The sequence below is a fragment of the Suillus plorans genome, assembly GCF_016647745.1.
Source record: "Suillus plorans strain S12 chromosome Unknown HD556scaffold_45, whole genome shotgun sequence".
NCBI lineage: Eukaryota > Fungi > Basidiomycota > Agaricomycetes > Boletales > Suillaceae > Suillus > Suillus plorans.
This window is the reverse complement of record NW_024537429.1, coordinates 142,741-167,470: the sequence shown is the minus strand read 5'-3', so window position 1 is coordinate 167,470 and position 24,730 is coordinate 142,741. Positions and strand designations below refer to the sequence as shown.

Genomic DNA, 24,730 nt, shown 5'->3' with positions numbered 1-24,730 from the left:
GTGGAATGCGCCTTCATCGACCTTCTTGGATTCTGTTCCTCATCCTCGTCCTTTCCATGGTGTCCTGTAGCGCACCACGTTGTTCTTGGGAGAAGGATACTGATTCACGCGGACTCAGCAGACATCGCTCGAGGTGCAGGTATTACCAGAAGGCAAGCACCTTAGCTACAGAGAAGAGGCGGAACTGGGCAAGAGAGTCGACGCAAGCGTCACAAAAGCCGTCAAAGGACACGACTAATAGTAGTACTTGTGGCGTAAGTTACTCATTTCATAGTACCAGCCCCAAAAATGTCATAAGTTGACTCACCTACTACTACCCTTCAATCCATAGCTCGGACCGGTCCAACTTGCAAAGAACCACCGTTTGAAACCCATTGCTCATTGCGAACCTAGGGTGTTTAGGACACTCGTTGAAACGCACCTGATACTGCTCGCCCTAACAGTCCGACTTTTGCACCCCAAGACTCGAGTGTTTGGGACGATGCAATGGAACATGATGGTGAATGAGACTGTCGTATCCCAGGTATGCAACATTCTAAATGTTCTATATCTGTTGCCTTCGTGCTCATGGTTATCTAGCAGTCCACGCAGGTCAACAGTCTTTGCGACGCACTCTCAGACTAGTCCCAAAACATTTCGAGGACGCTCTACCTGCTGATGAAGACCTCAATCCTTCGGAGTCGTGTGAGAATAATCCGCCTCCTCTAATAGGAACTCAAAATCAACCGCAGGGTAGAATTCAAAAAGTGTTTTTGACCCTGCGCGACTCCCTTCAAATGGCGTTTAATGCGATGGGACTCTGTCGGCAGTATCCTAGGTGACCCACATTCGAGCCTGACAAACTCATTCCCTCTTCGCTACTTGCTAATTCCTGTCCGACCACTTACGACGCTCACCGTACTCATTTGTCTGATCTCCCTCCTGAACCACCCTATCCTTTCCCCAACATGACTATCTTCCGCCTCGTGACCTGGATGAACTCCAGGAGTATTCACAAATCGGAGGCTGAAGTATCGCGCCTCGTCAAAGGCGTTATTCAGGCGGAGGACTTCAATCCCAAGGACCTTGATGGATTCTCAGTAAAGAGAAATTTACGTGCCTTGGACCTTAGCGGAGGAAATGAGATTGCTACTTTTCCAGATGACTGGCAAGAGACAGATATCACTCTCAACATACCTACAAAGTCAACAAACGAGTCCAGGTCATTTAATATTCATGGATTTCATTATCGGCCACTCGTAGGGGTGATCCATTCCGCATTCGCTGACGTTCAAGTGAATGCATTCCATCTTCTCCCTTTTAAGCGTCTGTGGAAGGACCCCCTGGACGATCATCAGGAACGGGTATTTGATGAGCTCTATACCTCTGACTCGTCGCTTGAAGCCCAGGACAACCTGCAGAGTCAGCCCAAAGAACCCGGCTGCTCACTAGAACAAGTTATTGCTGGACTTATGTTCTTTTCTGACGCAATGCACCTTGCAACCTTCGGAATGGCTAAGGCTTGGCCCTTGTACTTATATTTTGGCAATTTAACCAAGTATGCACGCTCGGCGCCGACATCTGGTGCTTGCCATCTTGTCGGATTCTTACCTTCCGTGAGCTATCAGTCTCCCGCTTTATGTATCTTCCTGATGTTGAATTTGTAGCTTCCAGATGGTATCAAGGACACCCTCAGCAACTTACCTCGCATATCGAAAAGTGGCATAGCGGCTCTTCAAGCTCATTGTCGACAGGATCTGTTTCAGTCGTGTTGGAAACACTTACTGGATGCAGAGTTCCTTAACACATATTGCCATGGAATCGTCCTCCAGTGTCCAGATGGTGTATTGAGAAGGGTGTTTCCACGAATCTTCACGTATTCAGCTGATTATCCGGAAAAGTGAGCTCTCCTTCTTTTCCTGATCAAAATACTAATAGAAATATCAGGGTTCTAATAGCGACCATCAAAGACATGGGTTCTTGCCCATGTCCGCGCTGCCTCATGCCAAAAGCTTCATACCATCTCCTGGGCCTATTTAGAGACATGTGATATTGCATGGCCAATCTTAGGACTTACTGCCTGGCAGGGGTAACTCGAGCCCGCGTGTTCATATATGAGTCTGGAAACACCATTGACGGCTCAAAGGTGCAGAGGACTCTTGGAGAAGGGTCCTGGGTTCCAACTGTTGTAAGTGCCTTTGGAATCTATGACCCTTTATTAGTACCTGACTGTAAATTAGAATGCATTTGCAGAAAAACTTGGACCCCTAGGGTTTGACACATTTCGCATGCTCGTAGTTGATTTCATGCATGAATGCGAGTTAGGAACATGGAAGGCATTGTTCACGCATCTCATCCGCCTACTGTATGTGCTTCCCGGTGGAGACCACTTGGTCACAACTCTTGATAACAGGTTCGTTTACTCACACTTTCCTCCTTACTGATTTAAAAGTGGTAAATACAGATTTCACCAGGTTCCTTCATATGGCAATGGAGTCATACGGCGATTCGCCAATAATGCTTCTGAAATGAAGAGACTTGCAGCTCGGGACTTCGAGGATATTTTGCAGGTCTGTCTAGCGGTTAAGTTACTGATGCCCATCGCTGACGCCTATTTCAGTGTGCTATGCCAGTCTTCGAAGGCCTATTTCCAGCAGGCCACGATGAGGCTGTGCAGTCACTTTTGTTCAGGTTTGCGCAATGGCACGCCCTCGCAAAACTGAGGATGCATTCCAAAACTACCTTGTCCGCTTTAGATGAGACCTTCCAGCGCCTCTCACGCCAGCTGCGCAAGTTCCGGGACTTTACCTGCGCTGCTTTCACCACCATGGAGTTACCTAAGGAAAAGTCTGCTCGCGAGCGCAACGCTGCTGGTCAACGCTCAGGTTTGAACAACCCAGATCCAGGGAGTAGTGGCCGAAAGGCCAAGAAATTCAATTTGAATACTTACAAGTTTCATGCCATGGGGGATTATCTGCAGACGATCTGGCTCTTCGGGACTATAGACTCATTTACATCGCAAATCGTAAGTGGATCTCAGCTATTCACACCTTTTATCTCAACTTACTTTATGGTCAGGGAGAGTTGGCACATAGAGCGCTCAAAGCCTTCTATCCGTTGACTAGTAAACTAGACACCCCTGCGCAATTAGCTAAACACGAGCATTGCCGTCGGGTCCTTCGGTGAACGGTGGAGACAGGTCGCAGTTTCTACACTAACGAGCAGGCACCAGTCGAATCACCTGCAGGATTGAAAGATCATCATCATATAGCTACACTTAACTGCAACAACCCACTGTATATCTTCAGTTTTCTTCGAAGTCATCCTAATGATCCAGCTTTGGCAGTAGGTATTGGCCTCCGGTTCTTGTGCATCTTACTCACTATGACTCGCAGGAGTTCGTACCGAAACTTAAGGACCATGTGCTTTACCGACTTCGAAAGTTAGACATTGACTATTGCGACCATGCCTTCACAGATCAGGAGCGCAATTCAGTCATCATCTCACACAATAGGTTATACTCGGTCCAAACGATGCAGGTAAGCCCTGCGCACTTTATGTGTTTTGTTAGTATCTAATGACTATTCATCATGACAGGTCCGCTATACAACTTATGACCTTCGACGAGAGTACGACACAATCAATCCTCGTACGCACTGTGATATCATGGTATTGTCTGGAGAAACCCGGCCCAAGCATCCCTACTGGTACGCCCAGGTCCTAGCCATCTATCATATGGAGGTATGGCTGAACATTGACGGCCCGACGAAAAAGCAACAACTCGAGGTTCTCTACGTTAGGTGGCTCGCACCGTTGACGGAGCACCAGTCAGGGATGAGCTGCGCTCGACTTCTGAAGGTAGCATTCGTGGAAGAGGCTGATCATGATGTGTTTGGGTTTCTGGATCCTAGCCAGGTGATACGAAGTGCGCATTTAATTCTGGCATTTAATTCCGGGCGTGGTACCACCTCCCTTCGCCATGGAGAGACATTTGCACATCAGTGCAATGATGTAGTAGATGACTGGGAAGCTTACTATGTCGGCATGTAAGTGTATTCATCCGTCACACCATCCGTACTCAAATTGAGGATAACTTAGATTCGTTGACCGAGATATGTTCGTACGTTACACACACTACGGAATTGGGCACCCCAAGGTCGTGTGGGAGATGGTAAGAGATTGTGCCAATTTGGATCTCATTGATAGCCCGGACTCAGAGGAAGATGAAGATGGGGACCGGGAAAGTATTCATTCCTGCAAGGTTGATGGTGAGAAGGATAGAGATGAAGCTGATGACGAAGGAGATCACGAGGACGTGATCGAGTACGATGACGATGAGCAGTTGGACAACAACTATCCAGATGATTCAGACTGGGAGACTGACGATGTTGAGTTTGAGGAAGATGAGCATCTGTCTTTCTAAATAGTTCAGTTGGTATTACTGTTTGACCCTTATTTTCACCCTACTTTCTTCCTCTGCTAATAATCATCATTGCGTCTAGTATTCTTTCATTCTGAACTGTCAGGCCCTCAGGCTGTTCAGGACAGTGCATGACTTGCAACGTTGTTTCAACATGCTATGACATACTAAGTAACTATTGCTAAAATCACGATTCACTAACGTTGGAGTCAAGATGTCCGACGCGCCCATCCTTATCATGTGCAAGCAGGTGACCGGCTCGAAGTTGATGATTGATACTAATTGATTGTTGGTAGGACGACCATGACTCACTCGGGCACCGTCTTGTAGAATCTAGATTCTTCGATAGCCACTGGTACTACTAGTACGACTTGCCTGGACACAAATCAACAAGGCAAGGCAGTTCTGTGCGTCCAAGAGCTAGCTACCACTCGTCCCGATGCGAATCCTCTTGCCTGTCATATTGGAAGAACAAGATTAGTTAGCAACTTCGAGACAAGTGAACTATCATACCTTGTTTTTTGCGATGGCGCCCGTACCACGAGTTTGTGATAGAATCGAATAGGATTATACATTGGCTGGGCAGTGCCAAAGCCACTTTCCTCAAGAAGGTCGTGGATGGCCTCAGATAACATCTTAATTCAAACGGAAAAAAAACACAGTAAACAACGCTGAGAAGAGTGAACTATCATACCTTGTGTGTTGCGATGGTGCCATACCACGAGTTTGTGATAGAATTGAATAGGATTATACATTGGTTGGGCAGTGCCAAAGCTACTTCTCACGAGAATGTCTTGAAAAGAGCCGTAATTCAACATATAGATATGGCAAAATGACAATGCCCACAATAATAGGTTACCTTGCGGAGCAAGGTCATATAAATGTAGTGTGACCTGTGGTCGTAAACAACACAACACATTCACGTGACCATCGCGACCGTCTGACACCCCAATAATCAACAGCGCACTGCAATAAATTGTGATGCGCTGTTGATAGTTTGCGATGACTAGGGAACTGCGCGGGTACGGGTAACCCACACAGGTCACAGGTAGGGGTACCGCTGGGGTACGGGTACGGGTCTGAGGTCATGATACCCCTACCCCTACCCGTACCCGTGCTGCAGGTATCAGTCACAATGGGCGCCGAATGGATGCCAAACAGGTGCTAGTAAAATTCAACTACGTAAATACGAAACTATACAGCTGCCAACTGTCAAACTCTAAAGACAAATATAAAATCATACCACGCCGCCCGCGAACCTTCGTCACCCACTAGTGCTGCCCATCATGCAGCTCAGCTTTGCAGCCACAGCAAAACGTGTCATCAAAATGACCGGAAAGGCGAGAGCCGCTCTAGAAGAAAAGAGTTTAAAAATGTCATCAAAGAAGCGGAAAAACGATGGTGGTGGAGATAGCGCGAACACACACCTTAAGAAGGCAAAAAATAACCTGCAGGCTGGTAATACTCCCACCGGCAGTGTAGGGTCTGCAGACGAAGATGAGCTGGTCGAAAAAAATAGCTCTGTCACAGCTTCACGGACAGTGTCCATGTCTCCATGTCCAGACTCAGTCTCGAGTCGGCGTGCCCTGGTGCGCACCGAGGAAGAAGAGAACGCAATGAATGAAGACAAAACTGAGACCGGTAGCACTGTATCACAGGCTGAGGTGGAAGCCGACGAGACTGCAGAAGATGAGCTTGGTATGTGCAGAAGCCTTGATGTGAACATTACATTAATTGAGTACCAAACAGCACGCTTAATGAAGGACTGGAACTCACCAGTCTACGCGTTCTTCAATCCGACACCACAGATTACTGAACTTGATGGGTGCCGTGCCCATAACTTCAAGTGCCAAGCTAGGAATTGCAAGACCAAAGTGCGACGATACCTTGACAAAGGTGATGCACGCTCCACCGGTAACATGCGGAAGCATGTGCATTCGTGCTGGGGCAATGAAGTATTGAAAGCTGCGGATGAGGCCAAGGATGCCAACGAGGTGCGCGAAAATATAGTTGGTAGTTTCCTGCGAAACGGATCGATCACTGCGTCATTCAAGCGTAAGGGTAAAGGGAAAGTTACATACTCGCACCGTCAACATACACGTGCAGAAACACGGTACGAACAAAGTCTTATCTGAGTCTTGGACTGAAACATCTGCCTTCAGGGCCGAAATAGTGAGCTGGGTGTCCAAGAGCCTGCGTCCATTCAATATCGTCAAGGACCGTGCATTTCAGTCGCTGATGAAGACAGGGAGACCGGAATATTACATACCTTCTGCCTCCACTGTTTCGCGTGACGTGCGACAAGTATTTGTGCGAACTCGACAGCGTGTTGCTACAATGTTACAGGTAAGTATTTATCATTAATAAAAAAAACAAATATTCAAAACACACCAGGAATATGACGGTAAAATAAACTTTACTACTGATGGTTGGTCATCGCCCAACCATCGTGCGTTGGTCGCATTTTCAGCGCACTTCGAGCACGAGGGGGAACCACTAAGCATCCCATTAGACGTTGTTGAAGTGGGGAAGGTAAAAAAAACTCACCTATATAGATATATACGAGCTGAGAGCTTCATAGTCGCATACCGGCGAGGAGCTCGCGGAGGCGTTTGCAAAAGTGCTAGAAGAATTCAGTATATCAGAAAAGGTATTGATCCGAAAAAAAATTGAACAAACTTACATGCAACTAAAACCGCATTGCACAGATCCTGAGCGTCACTTGCGATAATGCGTCCAACAATGACGCCATGATTTGTGAACTGAGCGGTAAGGTACTGGAATTCGGCAGACCAACCACTCACACTAGGTGTTTCCTGCACACTGTGAACCTGGTGGCCAAATCGTTGATCCGGGAATTCAATGTGAAGAAAGGAGAGGCCAACCAAGCATTGGCGCATAGTACTGACAGTACTGACATAGAGCTGGAAGAACTTAGCGCAGATATGGAAGAGGACACAGGGACGACGTATGAGGTAGATAATGATGACGGCTTTGTTGATGAGGTCGAGTTGTTGGACAAGAAAGAGCGGGCCGCACTAAACAAAGAGATAAGACCAGTCAAATTAGCACTTGTCAAAGTAAGTGCGTGCAACAAAAGAGGACTCACTATTGAACACAATTGCTCCAGGTGCGCAAGCTTGCATACAAGACCATACATTCGACTACTATCATCCTTCCCGCATGGCATGCCATCCTCAAGGACTTGTCGGAACCCCAAACCCTCATGCCACGCGATGTGGCCACACAGTGGAATTCAACGTTTGATATGTTGGATTACGCACTTGAACATCGTGAGGCCGTAGATACCATTATGCAATGGCGAGACCTCGGTTTACGGAAGTATGAGTTGGAGGATAATGAGTGGGAAATACTACAGCAATTGCGTGATATACTAAAGGTTTGCACTCTTTGTTTGACGCTTTGGCGCATATGCTTATGTTATATTGTTTGCTCTTGTTAGATTCTAAAGGACGCCATGCTTTACTTCTCGCGTGCAACACCTAACCTTGCGACGGTGATACCAGCAATGGATCACGTCGACAAGATGCTCACATCCTATTCGTGCAACAAGAAATATCTGCCTTCAATTCGTTTGGCAGTCCAGCTCGCAAAAAAGACACTCAACCGGTACTATCAGCTCACAGACAGGTCTCACACATATCGGATCTCCATGGGTAAGTTCTATTCAATCTAGGTTTTTTCTAGTTTCTACTGACGGTTAATATTATTATACTAGTGTTACATCCCCAACACAAGCTATTATACTTCAAGGCAGCAGACTGGGAAGACAACTGGATCCAAACTGCAGAGCAACTTGTGCACAAGGAATTTGAACATTCATACCTGTCCCTTGATGCCGACTCTGATTTGGGGCGTGAGGCGGATGTCTTGGAGTCAAATGATAATATATTGATGGTATTTTTCTTTTTTGCTTTTTACTTAGCGTTTGTACTGACTCAATCTTAGAGCGACAACATTTTTGACAACCTCCCCGCACTTGCAGTCCCCAAACCTACTAACTCGGGCTCCGAACTCGACCGTTACCTTAGTACGGACGTGGAACATGTCACCAACCCTATCGCTTGGTGGCAAGAACGTCGCAAATCATTCCCCCACCTGTCGCACATGGCCATTGATTATCTAACTATCCCTGGTATGTGGCATTATTATGTTCAATGCCTTGTAAGCTTACATTGCCTATAGCTACTTCTGTAGACGTTGAACGTCTCTTCAGTCGTGGGCGTCTTGTCCTGTCACATGTCAGAAATCGTTTATCGGCGCAGTCGACACGTGCGCTGCTTTGTGTCGGCTTATGGAACGAGTTAGGCCTGGTCAAATCTGAGGATATCATTCACGCGTCTAAGCTCCCAGATGTTGTTGGCGAAGAGGAAGCAATGAATGAGGGTTGGGACAGAGTCCAAGTAGATTAGTATTACATTTGTTGTTACAATTCATTACAATGCTCTTCGTAGTGACCCGCGGGTATACCCCTCGCGGGTAATACCCCGGGTCCGTTTGGCTGATACCCACAAGCAAACCCGTACCCGCACCACGGGTATGGGTATATCTCCAGGTACGGGTACAGGTCCGACTGCGCACACCCACGGGTTTACCCGTGGAGTTCCCTAGCGATGACGGTGACATGAGTTCTCATTACAGCGTAACACCTACAGCGTTTTAAATCATTTAAAATTTTGTTGACACTGCTAAATCCATCCAGCTATTGCCGTGTGACTATTGAGGTTCGCACGTTTGCGAGGCCATGTACTGTGTGAGATTCGATGGGAATAAGAACGGGATGCAGCAACATCTCTTCGACCTTTATCATGATGAATAGCATTGGACGTCGAAGATTGGTTTTGAGCATCAATATCCAGACCGTCAACGACCAAAATATCGAGTATGTCGTACTTAGTTATTTGTCTCTATTGATCTCTATCCGAGATCTCGGCTTGAACCAATCGACTCTGCATGTACCTTGAAGTGACGAACATGATACATTAAATCCTACACTGCGCAAAACGAAAGACCATTACTAATCAGCCAACATGAGATACATCCAACGACGAAATGTCCCGTCCATCGTCAACCGACACCGATGAAGCTACCCTTTGCCAGCTCAGCCGCGCACAGCTGCAAAAGGTTGCGCAAGTAGTATGATTCGGATTACTTATTCGGGTTCATTTGCTCACTGAAGTACAGAAACACAAAGTGAAGGCCAAATTGTTATTGTATTTCGATGTTGAGTTGATATCGTCCCTTTGATACATGTAACACTAGGCGACAAGCATGTACATAGTACAGAATAAAATCGGGGATGAGAAAACAAAACGACGACGCGGGAACAACCGGAGCAAGGTTATTAGTCGGCAACGCCGACCCCTAGTACAAGCAAACTATCACCCCTCATCTGCTACAATGGAGGAATGTGACGATATTGTCGTGGACTGTTCATGCTACTCTGCATGTACAGGCATCAATAGCTATGTATTTACAGCTCAAATTTTTCGCAGTATATATGATATTACTTAGCAGGAGCAGAATTGTATCCTTCTACAGTTCGCACGGCTACAATATCAAGGTCTCATCAATTCACTGATGCTCAGCGTGGATCTCAATAGCGAGTACCGCGATAAACGAAAAGATGCTATCAAGCGTGTCATAGCATCTATGACCGTCGGTAAAGGTGCTGCACTTTCTCGCTCAATCTGCCCACCGCGCTTAAAACATCCTAGACGTCAGCGGCTTGTTCCCCGATGTCCTCAAGAATATGCAGACAGATGACCTCGAACAGAAGAAGCTCGTATATCTATATCTCATGAACTATGCAAAGACACAGCCAGAACTCGTCATATTGGCCGTGAACACCTTCGTCAAGGACTCCGAGGATCCCAATCCTCTCGTACGCGCACTGGCGATTCGAACTATGGGGTGTCTGCGTGCAGAGAAAATTATAGACTATCTATGCGACCCTCTTCAACGCGCCTTGCGAGATCACAACCCGTATGTTCGAAAGACTGCTGCGCTCTGCGCTGCAAAGCTGTATGATCTCAAGCCCGAGCTTGTCATCGAGAATGGTTTTTTGGATCAGCTTCGTGATATGATTTCGGATAGCAACCCTATGGTAATCTTATATCTTTCTGTCTTACCGAGTAGGATTCATCTACATTTAGGTCGTGGCGAATACAGTCGCAGCACTCACAGACATCCACATCTCAGCAACCTCCAACCAACCATCTGACTCTACTTCCGATCCCGCCGTATTCTCCATCACCTCCGCTATACTGAACAAACTACTTATCGCCCTCAACGAGTGTTCAGAATGGGGTCGAGTCGCAATTTTGAATGCTCTAGCACGGTATGACGCGACAGACGACAAAGAGAGTGAGCACATCTGCGAACGCGTCGTACCTCAATTCCAGCATGTAAATGGTAGTGTTGTTCTTGCCGCAATGAAGGTACACAGTGTCGCTCATCCGGCCCTTGTCATGACTTGACCTTCGCATCTCAAGGTCATCATGATCCACATACGCAATGTTTGACGAGACGATCTCGTTGAGCAGTTGATCCGCAAGATGGCACCACCGATAGTCACCCTGCTATCGTCCCCGCCCGAGGTACAATGGGTCGCGCTGCGGAATATCAACCTTCTCCTTCAAAAACGATCCGACCTCCTTTCGAACGAAATGAGGGTATTCTTCTGCAAATACAATGACCCGTTGTATGTCAAGATCGAGAAACTTGATATCATGGTCCGATTGGCCAGTGATAGCAACGTAGATGCTTTGTTGAGCGAACTGAAAGAGTGAGTCGCAGCAATTTCTGTGGTTTGCATTGCTGACCGTGCTGGTCAGATACTCGTCAGAGGTTGACGTCGATTTTGTCCGAAGAGCATCAAAGCCATTGGCCAGACAGCGATTCTAATTGAGAGCGCAGCAGAACGTTGTGTGAACGTATTGTTAGAGCTCATTAACACTCGCGTCAGCTATGTGGTCCAAGAAGCCGTGGTTGTCATGAAGGTGCGCAGTGATATCTAGCTTTTTGTGGCCTTCGTAATGACATTCCTTTTAGGATATCTTCAGGAAGTACCCCTTAACATACGAAGGTGTAATCCCTACACTCTGCGCTAATTTAGAAAAGCTGGACGAGCCAGAAGCGAAAACGTCCTTGATTTGGATTATTGGCGAGTATGCCGATAAGATCGACAACGCGGATGAACTGTTGGGGATATTTGTTGACTCGTTCATCGAGGAGTCGTACCAGGTATTTGACTTCAGTGTTACCTTAAACTAGTGCTACAAGTACTGATCTTGCACAATAGGTTCAACTTCAAACGTTAACTGCAGTAGTCAAGCTATTCTTGAAGAAACCTGACTCGTCCCAGGGAGTCGTTCAGCGTGTGTTGAATACAGCAACGAAGGATTGCGATTCACCAGATGTGCGGGACCGCGCTTACATATATTGGAGACTCTTGTCAACAGACCCTGGCGCAGCGAAGGTGTGAACAATTTCTGAGCCTTGGTCGATGGTGCTAATCAACGTAAACTAGGCTGTTGTCCTTGCTCATCGGCCACCAATATCTATCCCGAGAACAACGGTTTCGCCCGCGTTGCTTGAAGAGCTCCTCGGCGAGATATCATCATTAGCAAGTGTTTACCACAAACCTGCTCAAACATTTGTTGGTCACGGACGGGTTGGTGCCGACTCAGTGCAACGCAAAGGATCAGAGTGAGTGCCCACTGGCCAGTTTTGTTTGTTTCTACTGAATTGACGACTCTCATGGTGTAATTACAGAATTTCAGATGCTCAGAAAGCCCTCCAGACGGTTGTTGCTGGCCAACAAGCAGAGAATCTTCTCGACCTTGGTGATGATTCCGCGCAGGATGAGCAGCCTTCTGGACTCGCTGCTACTCAAATACTTCCTTCGACACCCGCTGCAGCAAACTTCCTGTCAGGCACTTCCGCGAATCCACTAGACGACCTTGTGTCGATCTTCGGTGGTATGGAAACTATGGATACGGGCGCAGGATCACTGTCAACGGCGCTATCGCCGACAGTGACATCCCTGTCCTCGCCTTTCGAAGGATTTGGAGGGTCGCCGGCGCCACCGTCCCAGCCGGCTCAGAATGCGCAGCCCCAGGAGGACTTGTTAGGGTTGTTCTAATGTACTTGACATCACCATGCGCATGTACATATTTGCTCGGTGCCGTTAGCAGCCTTCCATGTGTGGTACACATACATGTCGTCTGGTCGATATTTTCTGTTTAAGGAATGGATGGGTTATTCATCATACTTTTCGCGAGGTGTTCGTGGCATGCGCGTCACTGTCAAGCACGGAGTCTAAAACTTCGCGTGGCCCCTTTTCACTCAAGCAAGAAAACGGGTGTCTCAATGCATCGCTGGCCCACAACAAAATATGCGAGCACGTTGTTACTATCCTAAAGGGCATCCAAAACACCTTTGCCCGAGCACGAGATACCGCCGGGATCAGGCGCAATTGCGTTCTATGCTGTATTACTGCATGTTCGAAAGCCACTGCATCCCACGCATAAACTTTTCGTTCCATCCAAACCGTTCGTTGTGGACAGTAAATCGAAGACAATCTCCACTCAGATCTGCGTGTCAAGGATCCGTTTGCTCATGGTTTTACACAGCGTTGTCGAGGGTCAGAACGCGAAGAGATACGCTGTGTCTATTTGCGGAGACGAATGAAGTTGGAAAACAGACGACCGAAGGCGTGTCCTGTTTAACCTAGACACAGATAAACACCTCAGTCTCGGTGGAACGGACTGAATTAAGTACCTAGACACAGATAAACACTAGTACGTAGCGTGTTAGTGTCTAGTAATCGTAGCGGGAGAACAAAACAGACGTACCCTCAGTCTCGGTGGAACGGACTGAGGGAAGAGATGGTACAAGATGGTTCAACTATATATACGAGTCTGTGGATGGAATCCTACTATCAGTTGGCGCGTCGTCACGTGCACTCTGTGCGCCAACACTCCTCCTCGACACGACAAGTAACTCCTCCTCGAATGATTCACCGTAGGCCCAAGAATGTGCGCAGGCGATCGAAATCCTTCCGTGGCAAGGCCTTTGTGAAGATGTCGGCAATGTTATCTTTGGAACGCACATAATGAAGTTTGAGTTGACGGCGGGTCACCCGTTCGCGAATGGCGTGGTGAGCCATATCAATGTGCTTGACCCGTGCATGAAAAGAAGAGTCTTCGGTGAGAACGATAGCGCCGTTGTTATCACACATCAACGGAGACGCCGAAAGTTGTGGAAAATCGAGTTCGAGAAGAAGCATACGGAGCCACGCAATCTCTTTACCAGCCTCAGAAGCAGCCACGTATTCTGCCTCGCAAGTTGACAGTGCAATGGTCTTCTGCTGACGCGCGCTCCAGGTGACGAACCCACCGCCAAGGGAACAGCAATATCCGCTAACGGAACGACGGGAGTCGACACAGCTTCCAAGATCACTGTCAGTATAGGCAAGAAGGCGGGCAGTGTGATCACCACCAAGTACAAGAGAGAGTGTGCGAGTACCCTTCAAATATCGAACGACCCGTTTGGCGGCCTCCCAGTGGACACGCCCGTAAGAATCGAGGAATTTGCAAAGCTGTTGAACAGCGTATGCGATATCGGGGCGTGTGCCGATGGCGAGGTACATAAGGGAACCTACGAGGGAACGATAAGGTGTGCGTGCCATGAGATCACGTTCGGCATCGGTACGAGGGGAGTGATCACGCCGGGAAAGATGAAGACCTGGATCCATAGGGATGGAGACAGGGACAGCGTTCTGAAGGCCAAATTGTGATACAACTCGATCAATAAGGGCAGTTTGAGAGAGTGAGATGGTGCGATTGGGTCGGTCACGCGCAATAGCGATGCCCAAACAGAAGTGCGCATCCCCGAGTTCAGAAACCTGCCACTTAGTTTTCAGTTGAGTTTTGAAATCAGAGATAACTGCCTTAGAACTGCCGACGGTGAAGAAGTCGTCGACGTGGACAGCGACGAGGAGTATGCCAGAGCTGGTGCGACGGTAATAGATGCAATGTTCGCTCTTAAGACGAGCAAAGCCCCAAGATAGCATAGCGTCATTGAGTGTACGATTCCATATGAGACCACCCTGCTTCATGCCGTATAGACCTTTTTGGAGTTCCCAGACATGATCCTCATAGCCAGGCTCGACGAAACCTTTGGGCTGTTCCATATAACAGATCTCGTCGGAGTCGAGAAGGCCGTAGAGGAAGGCTGTCTTAATGTCCAGTTGTTCGATTTCCCAGTCGAGAGCAGCGCCAAGATGAGCCAGAATGCGAAACGACTCGAGACGCGCAGTAGGTGCAGAGGTCTTGGTATAGTCCTGACCCCAGACAGCGGAATAGCCTCGGCATACATACCGAGCTTTGAACCGAGCTGGATTGCCTGCCTGATCCCTCTTCAGCTTGAAGACAGGACGCCCTTTCATAATCTTGCGACCGGTAGGGACAGTAGCACGAGGGACGAGTTTATAGACACCCAGATCGTGAAGTGACTTGAATTCGTCGCGCATCGCCTCAGTCCATGCAGCCGCATGAGGAGAAGACATGGCCTCAGTGTAAGTGACAGGATCGGAAGGGTGCTCGTGCTCAAAATCATCAGGTGTAGCTGCAAAGACGGACGTGAGATAAGCAATCTCAGCTTCCAAGTCCGCGAGGTCATTGACAGTGGGGGACGTGGTGAAAGCAGACTCAGCAATGCTCGGCAAGGCGTGAGTTCGGTCAGCGGCAGCCAGAGAAGCTAAAGCATGACGCTGAGTAGCATTTACGTATGGTATACCTTCAGTATCACAGCGTCGTTCAGAAGGCATGGGGGCACGGGCAGATCGCCGGGGTGGAGGCACAGGAGGCTCAACAGAAATAGGAATGGGAGGTGGGTCATCCTCGTCTGGTACTTCAGTGACTGAAGCACGCTGCGACGGGACAGGCTGAGAAGCCTGCAGAGAAGCATTATCGTGGGAGATACCGGGATGAAGAGGTGCATTAGCGGAAGTATGCGACTCAATAAATGAGACGTGGTATGACACGAACACCTTATGAGAGGCCCGGTGGTAGCAACGATAAGCTTTAGAGTCAAGAGAATAACCAATGAGTACACATTCAACAGAACGATCGTAAACCTTGGGGTTGTGACGGTTCTGAACAAGCACAAACGCGCGACAGCCCACCTCGCGAAGGTGGCTGAGATCGGGTTTGGTGCCGTGCCATCGTTCATAGGGCGTGTGACCAGCCTGCGAAGAGACGGGCGTGCGGTTGGACAGATAGCAGGCAGTTAGAACAAATTCGTCCCAGCGATTCACGGGAACGTCACAAGCAGAGCGCATAGCGCGTGCCTTACCCATCAAGGTGCGGTGTAATCTCTCAACACGACCGTTCTGCGCCGACGTATAGGGCGCAGTGAATTGGTGAAGAGTACCACGCGAGAGGAGCCACTCTCGCATGGCCTCAGACTTGAGCTCGCCATTGTCAGACCGGTAGATACCGACTCTGGAGGAGGTTTCGAGCTCGCGAGCTTTCTCCCAGGCTTGAAGCGCAGGGAAAGCATCGGATTTAGCAGGTAAGGGGATGGACCAAGCATACGACGAGAAATCATCAATGATGTCCATTATGTACTTATTTCCGGCGGCGGATACAGTGTCAGGATGCTCCATGAGATCCACATGGACTATACCCAGTTTCCTAGTAGCCCTAACACCTGTGCGAACTTTCGGGACAATAGACTTAGTCTGTTTGCCAAGAATGCAAGCGTCACAAACGGGAGGTGAGGTGGATAGGGTGATAGGCATACCAGTGGCATTACCAGAGCGGGCAAGATCATACACGGCGCGATAGTTGGCGTGGCCAAGACGACGGTGCCAAGACTGAAGGTCAGGGACGCGTTGTGCCAGGAAAACGTGGTCCGCAGAGAGCTGCCCACCCGAAAGAGCATACAGACGACGGGATGTAAGGGAGCCAGAAAGCATGCGGGAGCCACTACGAGCAGTAACCCAGCAGCTAGAGGCGTCGAAGGACGCGATGCAACGGTGTGCACTGCATAGACTAGAGACGGAAATGAGACGTACAGTAGCCGTAGGAATGAATAACACGTTGTCGAGAGTGATGTGAGTCCCCTTGGAGACAACCAAACGAAGGGTGCCAACGCCGAGCGCCTGGATGGAAGAACCGCCGATGCCACTGACGGTGCGAGGAGGAATGGGACGCAGACTGAAGAAGTCAGACTCAGTGTTACTGATATGAACAGACGCTCCACTGTCAAGGAAGAAAGGCACGATGGAAGGATCCACGATAGTGCGTTGACGCTGATTTGGCGCCTTATAGGTGATGCCAGCGAAGTCAACAGGTTGGCTGCATTTGTGCCAGTCAACACTGGCCTGCAAGGTGTCCAAAGCGGAGTAGAGGGCCAGTTCGTCACTGTCAAGCTCTGACAGCTCCCGGATGAAGGCAGGCGTGATGGTATCACAGGCGAGGCCTGCAAACTCGCGAGAGTCAGTGTCAGATGACGAGGAAGGAGGTGCAGCAGGGGGAGTGGCAATATAGATAGCCTCGTGGGTCTCGCCATCAAGGATATATGCGCGTCCACCAGTATCATAACGAACGGCACCCGGCTTCCCGGTGGATGCAGGCTTGGCAGCGGGTTTTGCCCCCTTGCTGTTGGCCTCACGAGCCGCACGTTTCCGTGCAAGGACCTCCTCCCGTTTGCCTTCCATACTGCCACCCTTACCAAAACAATCCTTAGCGTAGTGCCCCCAACTATTGCAGTTGGTGCAACAGTATGAGTGGCCCTGACGACCGCACTCAGTACAGGTCTTGGACCGGCCGCCATGGGAATTGCCCCCTTTACCACTGGCAAGGAGAGCAACATCCCCGGAATGCCCCTTCGCGGTGTCGATAAGTTGCTGCTCGACATCGAGACGGGAACGAATGTTGGAAGGGCCATAGACACTGGTAGTGGTGCTGGTGGCCAGAGCATCTGCGATATGGTTGCGAACGTGGGGGAGGTCATCTGACATGGCGTTAAGCATCATAATCGTTAAGAAGTCGTCTTCTTTAGGTAGGCCTATGGCATATATGCGCCTGACCACCTCACTGAGTTGAGTGCTAGTTGTAGCGAGGCGTTCTGAGCGACGGTAACGAACAGCGAGGGCCTGCTGGATGAGTAAGATCTGTGCGATAGGGCCGACTTTCTCGTGACGAGATTTGAGCGCATTCCAGGCCAGATAGGCATTGGTGAAGGTGCGAAGGAACTCCTGTTCTTCAGAGCTGGACCGCGTGCGTAAGGCTGCAATGATACATAAGTTATTAAGGTCCCAGTGGGACGCGCTCGCAGGATCAATGGAGGGATCGGGACGCATAATGAGTCCGAGGATATAACCACCCCCGTGTTTCAGAAGAAGATAATTCTCCATCTTGTCGGACCAAATCCCCCAGTTATTCTTACCGCGGTCCAGAACCTCAATCTTCTCCAGATCGGTTTGACTGAGAGTTATGGCCGTGACGGCAGGTATGACGACGGGGGAAGAACTGATCGCGGTGCTAGCGGTGCCGGGATTAACGGTACTCTTTGTACGAGTGTGCGCCGGCATGACGAGCAAAGAAGTTGAGAAGAAAGAACAATCAGAGATAGAACCCCACGAGTACGAGTTATATAGGATATCTCAGAAGCTTCTCGCCCGAAAAGGGAAGCAACGAGACGGTTCGATGACGAAGATCGAAGTACGATGACGAGGATCGAAGATAGTGACGTAATGCACCGCACACCTGAGGTACGGTGGCCTGGCGTGATTGTTCCTGGGCAACCTGTGTTGTCTAGATGGTTTCTGCTACTCGTTTACGAGTGAGCAGGGCTCATAACCTGTTTAACCTAGACACAGATAAACACCTCAGTCTCGGTGGAACGGACTGAATTAAGTACCTAGACACAGATAAACACTAGTACGTAGCGTGTTAGTGTCTAGTAATCGTAGCGGGAGAACAAAACAGACGTACCCTCAGTCTCGGTGGAACGGACTGAGGGAAGAGATGGTACAAGATGGTTCAACTATATATACGAGTCTGTGGATGGAATCCTACTATCAGTTGGCGCGTCGTCACGTGCACTCTGTGCGCCAACATGTCCTTGTTCCGCTTAAAATTCAGAGAACGAGGTTGTTAGACACTGGCAAGCTACTAGTAGGAAGTTGCCGATAAGAGTGCAGCCTCGTGTTCCATCGGCATCACAGAGAACAGCGAGCCTATTGAAAAGACAGACGGACTACTACTACTATTAGCGATATTCCCAGCGACGATGCAAGAAAGATTTGGCTTTGCTAATATTGGAGTGCAGCGCCCAGAGTTTCATGGATGGAATGAGATGGACCAGCGTCATGGGCGTGGGATAGAAGGGGGAAAGGTAGAGGGTTCCGGAGACCAGCGCTGGACGGAATGAGACGGACCAGCGTCATGGGGGTGGGATGGAAGGGGCAAAGGTAGGGGGTTCCGGAGACGGACCAGCATCATGGGGGTGGGATGGGGCAAAGGTAGGGGGTTCTGGAGACCAGTGCTGGATGATGAGTGCAAGGGTAAAAGGGGAAGGTTAGGGGGTTCCGGAGACGGTGTCTGGAAATGTTGTGATAAGCTTTCCTAGTAGTATTCCTTATGATTAGCTTCATGATCAGTACTAATAAGTGAAACACACTTACTAATATGTATTAATACCTACACATACATTTGAAGGAGGCTCTTCGACGTCTTGGAAAGGCCATGAGATGTATTGGCCAAATAGAGAATGTCGGAAGTGAATATTTCCGCGAGAGAAAAAAGCCACTGAGTACACGAAGATTGCGGCACCGAGTAGTGTGGCTAGCAGCCCCACAGGTAAATTGAATGGTGCGGGAACTATTATGGAATTAGAAGTGTATTCAGTGCCACTGTCGCGGAACTTACCTGTTGAAGTTTCTAGATTTGGCCAACTGATCCAAAGCATGTAACCCCAAGCAAACGTGAAACCAGTGCACAGGTGGTCGAACGTGCTTCCTGCCTGCATGAACCTTCTGGTTCTGCGGCCTCCGCTAAGGAAAACAGCCAGGGTCCATAAAAGGGCCATCAAACCTATGAGTGTCTCTATAATGAAATGAGGAACGATTTTTTGGATTAAAAAGATGGTAGCAGCCTCGGCTATCAGTGATAGGGGTACTATGGGCTTGACAAAGGTAACTGTCCTGCAGTATCTGGGCATGATGAAAATATTTAAAGATTAAAATTGCCGTACTACCTACGGTAGGACTCAAGCTTAAGTAGGCAGGTCCCAAGCGATGAACTGAAACATTGATGTCATGATATACTATTTATGGCAATTGTCATACAACGGACCGTCGTTCTTTCAGGGGTACAATACCTACTACCCTTATCCAAATCTTTGAAAGTACACGCTTCTAGTCTAAATCTTTCTAAATTTGCCCACAACAATGGCATTTCACTTACGAGCACATGATTATGCCCACATCTGGGGCCACCTCCTCATAAACATCAATTTCGTCAGCACTAAAGTGTTCCCTTCCTGGACTGGAGTGTGCTTTGCCATTAGCATGGCGGCAACCTGGCTTTTCGCTGTCGTCCTAGTACGAATTCCATCTACCTGCAGAATGTTACTACAGGATTTATCCGGCCTTTGCACGCTATGCTCGATCTTTTCGGCATTGTGGACATGCGTCTTCCAATGGTACGATCATGGGACCGTGAACCCGGAGATGGTGACATGGGCAGGTAAAGTCGCAGCACTGCATCTTCAGGAACTCCAATTAATGTACATGCATACCGAAGATGTTCTAAAACTAATTGCCATATTGTTGGGTTCTATGTTGGCGTGGCAGGTGGAGTTCGTAGTCATGTTGTGTTTCTGGGGGAATTTGCAGTGGAAAGATCCGATAGCGACATTTTGGTGGTTGATCACCTTGGGTCCGATGATTCATGATGAGGACGAACCGCCGAATGATCTGCACTTGTTTACATATTCCTCGCTGGTAGGTATTTCATTTAGTATCTATAACCAAGCTAATATTACGTTCAAGCTCCACGAGGATCCTGATTTGTTGTTCTTGCAACTTGACGAGAAAATTTTTACATCCGAAGTCTGAATGCTCACGGCATTGGGCTATCTCTTCTAGACCTGGCTCTTCCATATCTTTCCTTATCGCTACATATGTCGTAGGCACCTAGGGTGTGCGCCCCCAACAAAGTCTCTTTCAAATTCTCCGTATTATTCCTCATCAAACACTAATTCAATGCCTTCATCCCTTGCGGCCGCTATCGCAGCTTCTTGTCTCCCCTCAAAGTGCATTTTCAATGAAGTAAGAATGTCACGCTGCCCTGCAAAACAACGTCAGAAAACCCCGCAACGACTTTCCCGATGACCCACCTTCTAGGAGCATCAATCTCACCACCGGGCGTTTAACGGAATGTGATCACGTGTTTAGGCGCTTTAGGTGCACAGCCTATGCTGCTGTGAAGCGAACACCAGAATACAACATGTACAGAAATATACCAGTAAGCAGTGGCAGTTCTTACTTGGCACCAGAACCATCATTCCCCGCTGCCTGACTATCGCTGCTGAGAAAACCTCCTCGTAAGTGATAATTCTGAAATTTGATCGATGAAAGCTGAGACGGCGCTGCACTGCTCTAGTCAAGATTCTGGAATATGGTTTTATTCACTGCTAAAACGAAAGAGACATCAAGAATAACACCCCGCCAAAAATTTGAAGGACACACCGAAAGGGTCCCAGGCATCATACACCTGCCAGGTGGACAGCGAATCATGACTTGTTCATCGGATGGCTCGCTGCGAGTGTGGAACTTGAAGACCGGGAAACAGATAGGAGAAGACTGGAGAGACGGTGAAGGTGAAGTGTAAAGGCGATATTACGAGCGCGGGACCGAGAACGACGAGGAGTGTATCACTAGAACACAAAGGTAAATCTCAGTTCGTTTGAAACGACTCTATTGATCTATGTACCTAGAACACAAAGGTAACTACGAGCCGTTAGTTAACGTAAATGGCGGGTACGAGAATATACCCACATCTCAGTTCGTTTGAAACGACTGAGATGTTCGGACGCTGGAGCTGCTCCTTTTAAGGTGAGTGCATGGTTACTGGATATGAGAGAGAAATATTGAAAAAGATTTGCAGCACACGAGCCGACGTCATACGTCGCTCGTCTATGTCCAAAATGGCGTGCGCTCGGACCTATCATTCCTCCCCTCGTCCTATCTCGGATCTCTCGGCCTCGGACTCCAACAAAGTGTATTGTATAGCGTTGTCTCCGGACGGGAAGAAAGTGGTTAGCGGGAGTAAGGATGGCATAGTGAAGTTGTGGGACATCGACACATGCAAAATCATCACTAGATGGATGGGGCACAAAGAGACAGTGGTGTCTGTCTGCTGGAGTCGAGATGGTCAGAGAGTGTTGAGCGGATCTGGCGATGGGATTGCAAGGCAATGGGGCGTGGAAAGCAGAGAGACAACCCTCGAGTCAATCGAGACTGGGCACGTCTTCCTGTGGGCAGTCGTCTATTCACCAAACATGATTGCGACTGGTGGACATGATGGACCCTGGACTGGACAACCCATCGAGGGCTCCATCAAAATCTGGGACACAAAGACAGGCGAGCTTGTCGCAACTCTCAAAGGACATACATGGACAGTGGGTTGCCTGGCTTATACCAAGGACGGAAAAACGCTTATATCTGGGTCAGACGATCACTCCATTAGGACATGGAATACCAAAACATGGAAGCAAACCGCACTACTGCAAGCGCACACCAACCAGATATGGGCCATTGTGACATCTCCGAATGACCACATCCTCGCAAGCGCATCGTACGACAATACAGCGCTATTGTGGAACCTCGACATTGGCCAACCCATCGGTCCGCCCCTCTGGCATGTAAACTTCGTTGACTCCGTATCGTTTTCAGGAGATGGAAAGCTACTAGCTACTGCCTGCTGCGACACAAACACGTACACATGGGATGTTGCTGGGATTGTAAAAGAAGCTGGCCTCGACGACCTACTTTTGAATTCAAAGGTGAGTTGATGTGCACGTCTTGTTGTATATCCTCACAGCTGAACACGCTCTGCCAGACCAACCAGTCGGTACTCCAGGTACGTGACACTTTCATCAAAGATCTCGTTGTTCTCACTATATAGTATGCTCTAGGCTAGTGCTACACGACTTCCGGTCCAACGACGTCCGCCTGCTTATCGGGTACCCCAAGGTTTTTTCGATGGAGTCCCACCAAATCGTTCTCATGTACGTTATTACTATCACATTGATTTGATTTTCCTGACCTCTGTGTTCTCAGTCCTCTGCACGAAACTGCCCCCACTCCTCAGCATCACCAGGCACCACACGTCTCAGCCGTCTGTTCCACCGCAACCGCAACCCATCCAGTGCTCATGCTACGTCACCATCCTCCCCTTTCGACTGGGCTCGAAACATTTTGAAACGGCGCAGACAAAGAGGTGAAGGCATTGCGTTTCAAGGACCCGGTCCCGCAGTTGTTGAGGTCCCGTATGCGAAGAGCAAACGTGTACGTTCCTTTTCTTCCTTGATACTCTTACACTACCTGATTTCACGTAGAGAAATGCTTGCGCGAGGGAGAAACGGAGAAAATCATTTCCCTCGAAGATCCCTACCGCAAGTAGCTCACGGCCTCCAAAGCTCAATGCCACCCAGTCATCTTCGCAACCACAGACTGCCATCTCTGGTTCATCCACCGCACCTGCCGTTGACGATGCTATTGGCATAGCCACGACTTCAACGCCCTCACGTCCAGATGCAACGATAAGACAGGCTGGACTCTGGACTCGATTCTGGCTCTTTCTCGGTTGTCTCTCTCCTGAATATACGGATGGTCATCATTAGATCTTCTAATCCTTCACGCTCCACGAGTGGCATGCCTTTACATCTCTCGACAGACTTTCGAGACGCTTTACCTACTCCCTTTAATATATTTTGAGCCGTCCTTTATGTACGATACGGATGTCAAACGAACGCCTCATCATCTCCGTCGAATTGTATACTACGCATTCACTTTTCTGCAGCTGCGACAAAGCGTCGACCATTGCATGAACATCAACAATCTCATACAGGAGCCGAAACAAGACTCGCATCAAAATAGTACTATTGTCCTGAATGGCAAGCTAATACCAGTTGTCGAAACCGGATACTACTGGATGAAGAGAATACTATGTAGCACACCGCGGGTACAATATCTACCCCTATCCAAATCTTTCACCCGAAACTACGCATCCCTTGCCCTCGTTCCTCCAGCTTCAAGTACTATCAACTCATCTTTCTAGATTCGCCCATCACAATGGAATTTCACATAGTAGCACATCGATATGCCTTCCTCTGGGCCTACCTCCTCGGGTACATCAATATTTTCATCAACAGTGCATATCCTTCCTGGACCAGAGTGGGCCTTGCCGTCAGCATGGCGGCAACCTGGCTTTTCGCTGTCGTCCTAGTACGAATTCCGTCTACCCGCAGAATGTTCCTAGAGGATTTATCCGGCCTTTCCATACTATGCGAGGTCTTTTGGGTATTGTGGACATTCTTCTTATTGCAATGGTACGATGGTGCGGCCGTGGAACTGGAGATGGTGACATGGACAGGTAAAGTCGCAGCACTGCATCTTCAGGAACTCCAATTAATGACATGCATACCAAAGGTGTTCTAAAACGATTGCCCATATTTTTGGGTTCTATATTGGCGTGGGCGTTGGAGTTCGTGGTCATGTTGTGTTTCTGGGGGGATCTGCAGTGGAAAGATCCGATAGCGACATTTTGGTGGTTTATCACCTGGGGCCCAACGTTTCGTGATGTCGAGGAGGGCGACCCGGAGAATGATCTGCACTTGTTTGCATATTCCTCGCTGGTAGGTATTTCATGTAGTATCTATAACCAAGCTAATATTACGTTCAAGCTCCATGAGGATCCTGCACAAACACGTAGATTACTGCTTCCGGGAAACACAGTGGAATTTGACATTTTTCAGTAATTTTCTTGCATTTCCCCGAATGAAAAATACACCCTGTTGTATTTAAACAGAATCTGAAAGACGGACTTTCGAGATGCTTTACCTACTCCCTTTAATATATTTCGAGCCGTTCTTTATGTACGATACGGATGTCACACGAACGCCTCATCATCTCCGTCGAAATGTATACTACGCATTCACTTTTCTGCAACTGCGACAAAGCGTCGACCATGGCATGAACATCAACAATCTCATACAGGAGCCGAAACA

At 48.6% G+C, this 24,730-nt stretch overlaps 5 protein-coding genes across 5 annotated transcripts; 4 read left to right on the top strand and 1 right to left on the bottom strand.

The window, feature by feature from the left end:
* Positions 1-10,000: 10,000 nt before the first annotated feature.
* On the top strand, positions 10,001-12,693 carry HD556DRAFT_1387338 (adaptin N terminal region-domain-containing protein; the record flags this gene model as incomplete). Its single annotated transcript, XM_041303445.1, has 10 exons — positions 10,001-10,088; positions 10,138-10,526; positions 10,576-10,860; positions 10,915-10,938; positions 10,966-11,207; positions 11,295-11,421; positions 11,474-11,665; positions 11,724-11,900; positions 11,952-12,130; positions 12,197-12,693. 10 exons carry the CDS (start codon positions 10,001-10,003, stop codon positions 12,564-12,566), a joined length of 2,073 nt encoding a protein of 690 aa, XP_041157964.1. The 3' UTR covers positions 12,567-12,693.
* Positions 12,694-18,804: 6,111 nt separating this feature from the next.
* HD556DRAFT_1445572 (uncharacterized protein) lies at positions 18,805-19,657 on the bottom strand (the record flags this gene model as incomplete). The annotated part of the gene is made up of 3 exons (XM_041306958.1): positions 18,805-19,038; positions 19,148-19,317; positions 19,366-19,657. The coding sequence occupies 3 exons, from the start codon at positions 19,655-19,657 to the stop codon at positions 18,805-18,807; spliced, it is 696 nt and encodes a 231-aa protein (XP_041157963.1).
* Positions 19,658-19,804: 147 nt separating this feature from the next.
* On the top strand, positions 19,805-20,859 carry HD556DRAFT_663310 (uncharacterized protein). The gene is made up of 2 exons (XM_041311238.1): positions 19,805-20,441; positions 20,490-20,859. The coding sequence occupies exons 1-2, from the start codon at positions 19,887-19,889 to the stop codon at positions 20,553-20,555; spliced, it is 621 nt and encodes a 206-aa protein (XP_041157962.1). The 5' UTR covers positions 19,805-19,886; the 3' UTR covers positions 20,556-20,859.
* Positions 20,860-21,317: 458 nt separating this feature from the next.
* HD556DRAFT_663316 (WD40-repeat-containing domain protein) lies at positions 21,318-22,565 on the top strand. Its single transcript, XM_041311239.1, has one exon. It carries the CDS (start codon positions 21,563-21,565, stop codon positions 22,511-22,513), a length of 951 nt encoding a protein of 316 aa, XP_041157961.1. The 5' UTR covers positions 21,318-21,562; the 3' UTR covers positions 22,514-22,565.
* A 1,230-nt stretch (positions 22,566-23,795) lies between these two features.
* Positions 23,796-24,569, top strand: HD556DRAFT_1528610 (uncharacterized protein; the record flags this gene model as incomplete). The annotated part of the gene is made up of 3 exons (XM_041309384.1): positions 23,796-24,096; positions 24,153-24,358; positions 24,407-24,569. 3 exons carry the CDS (start codon positions 23,796-23,798, stop codon positions 24,479-24,481), a joined length of 582 nt encoding a protein of 193 aa, XP_041157960.1. The 3' UTR covers positions 24,482-24,569.
* Positions 24,570-24,730: the final 161 nt, after the last annotated feature.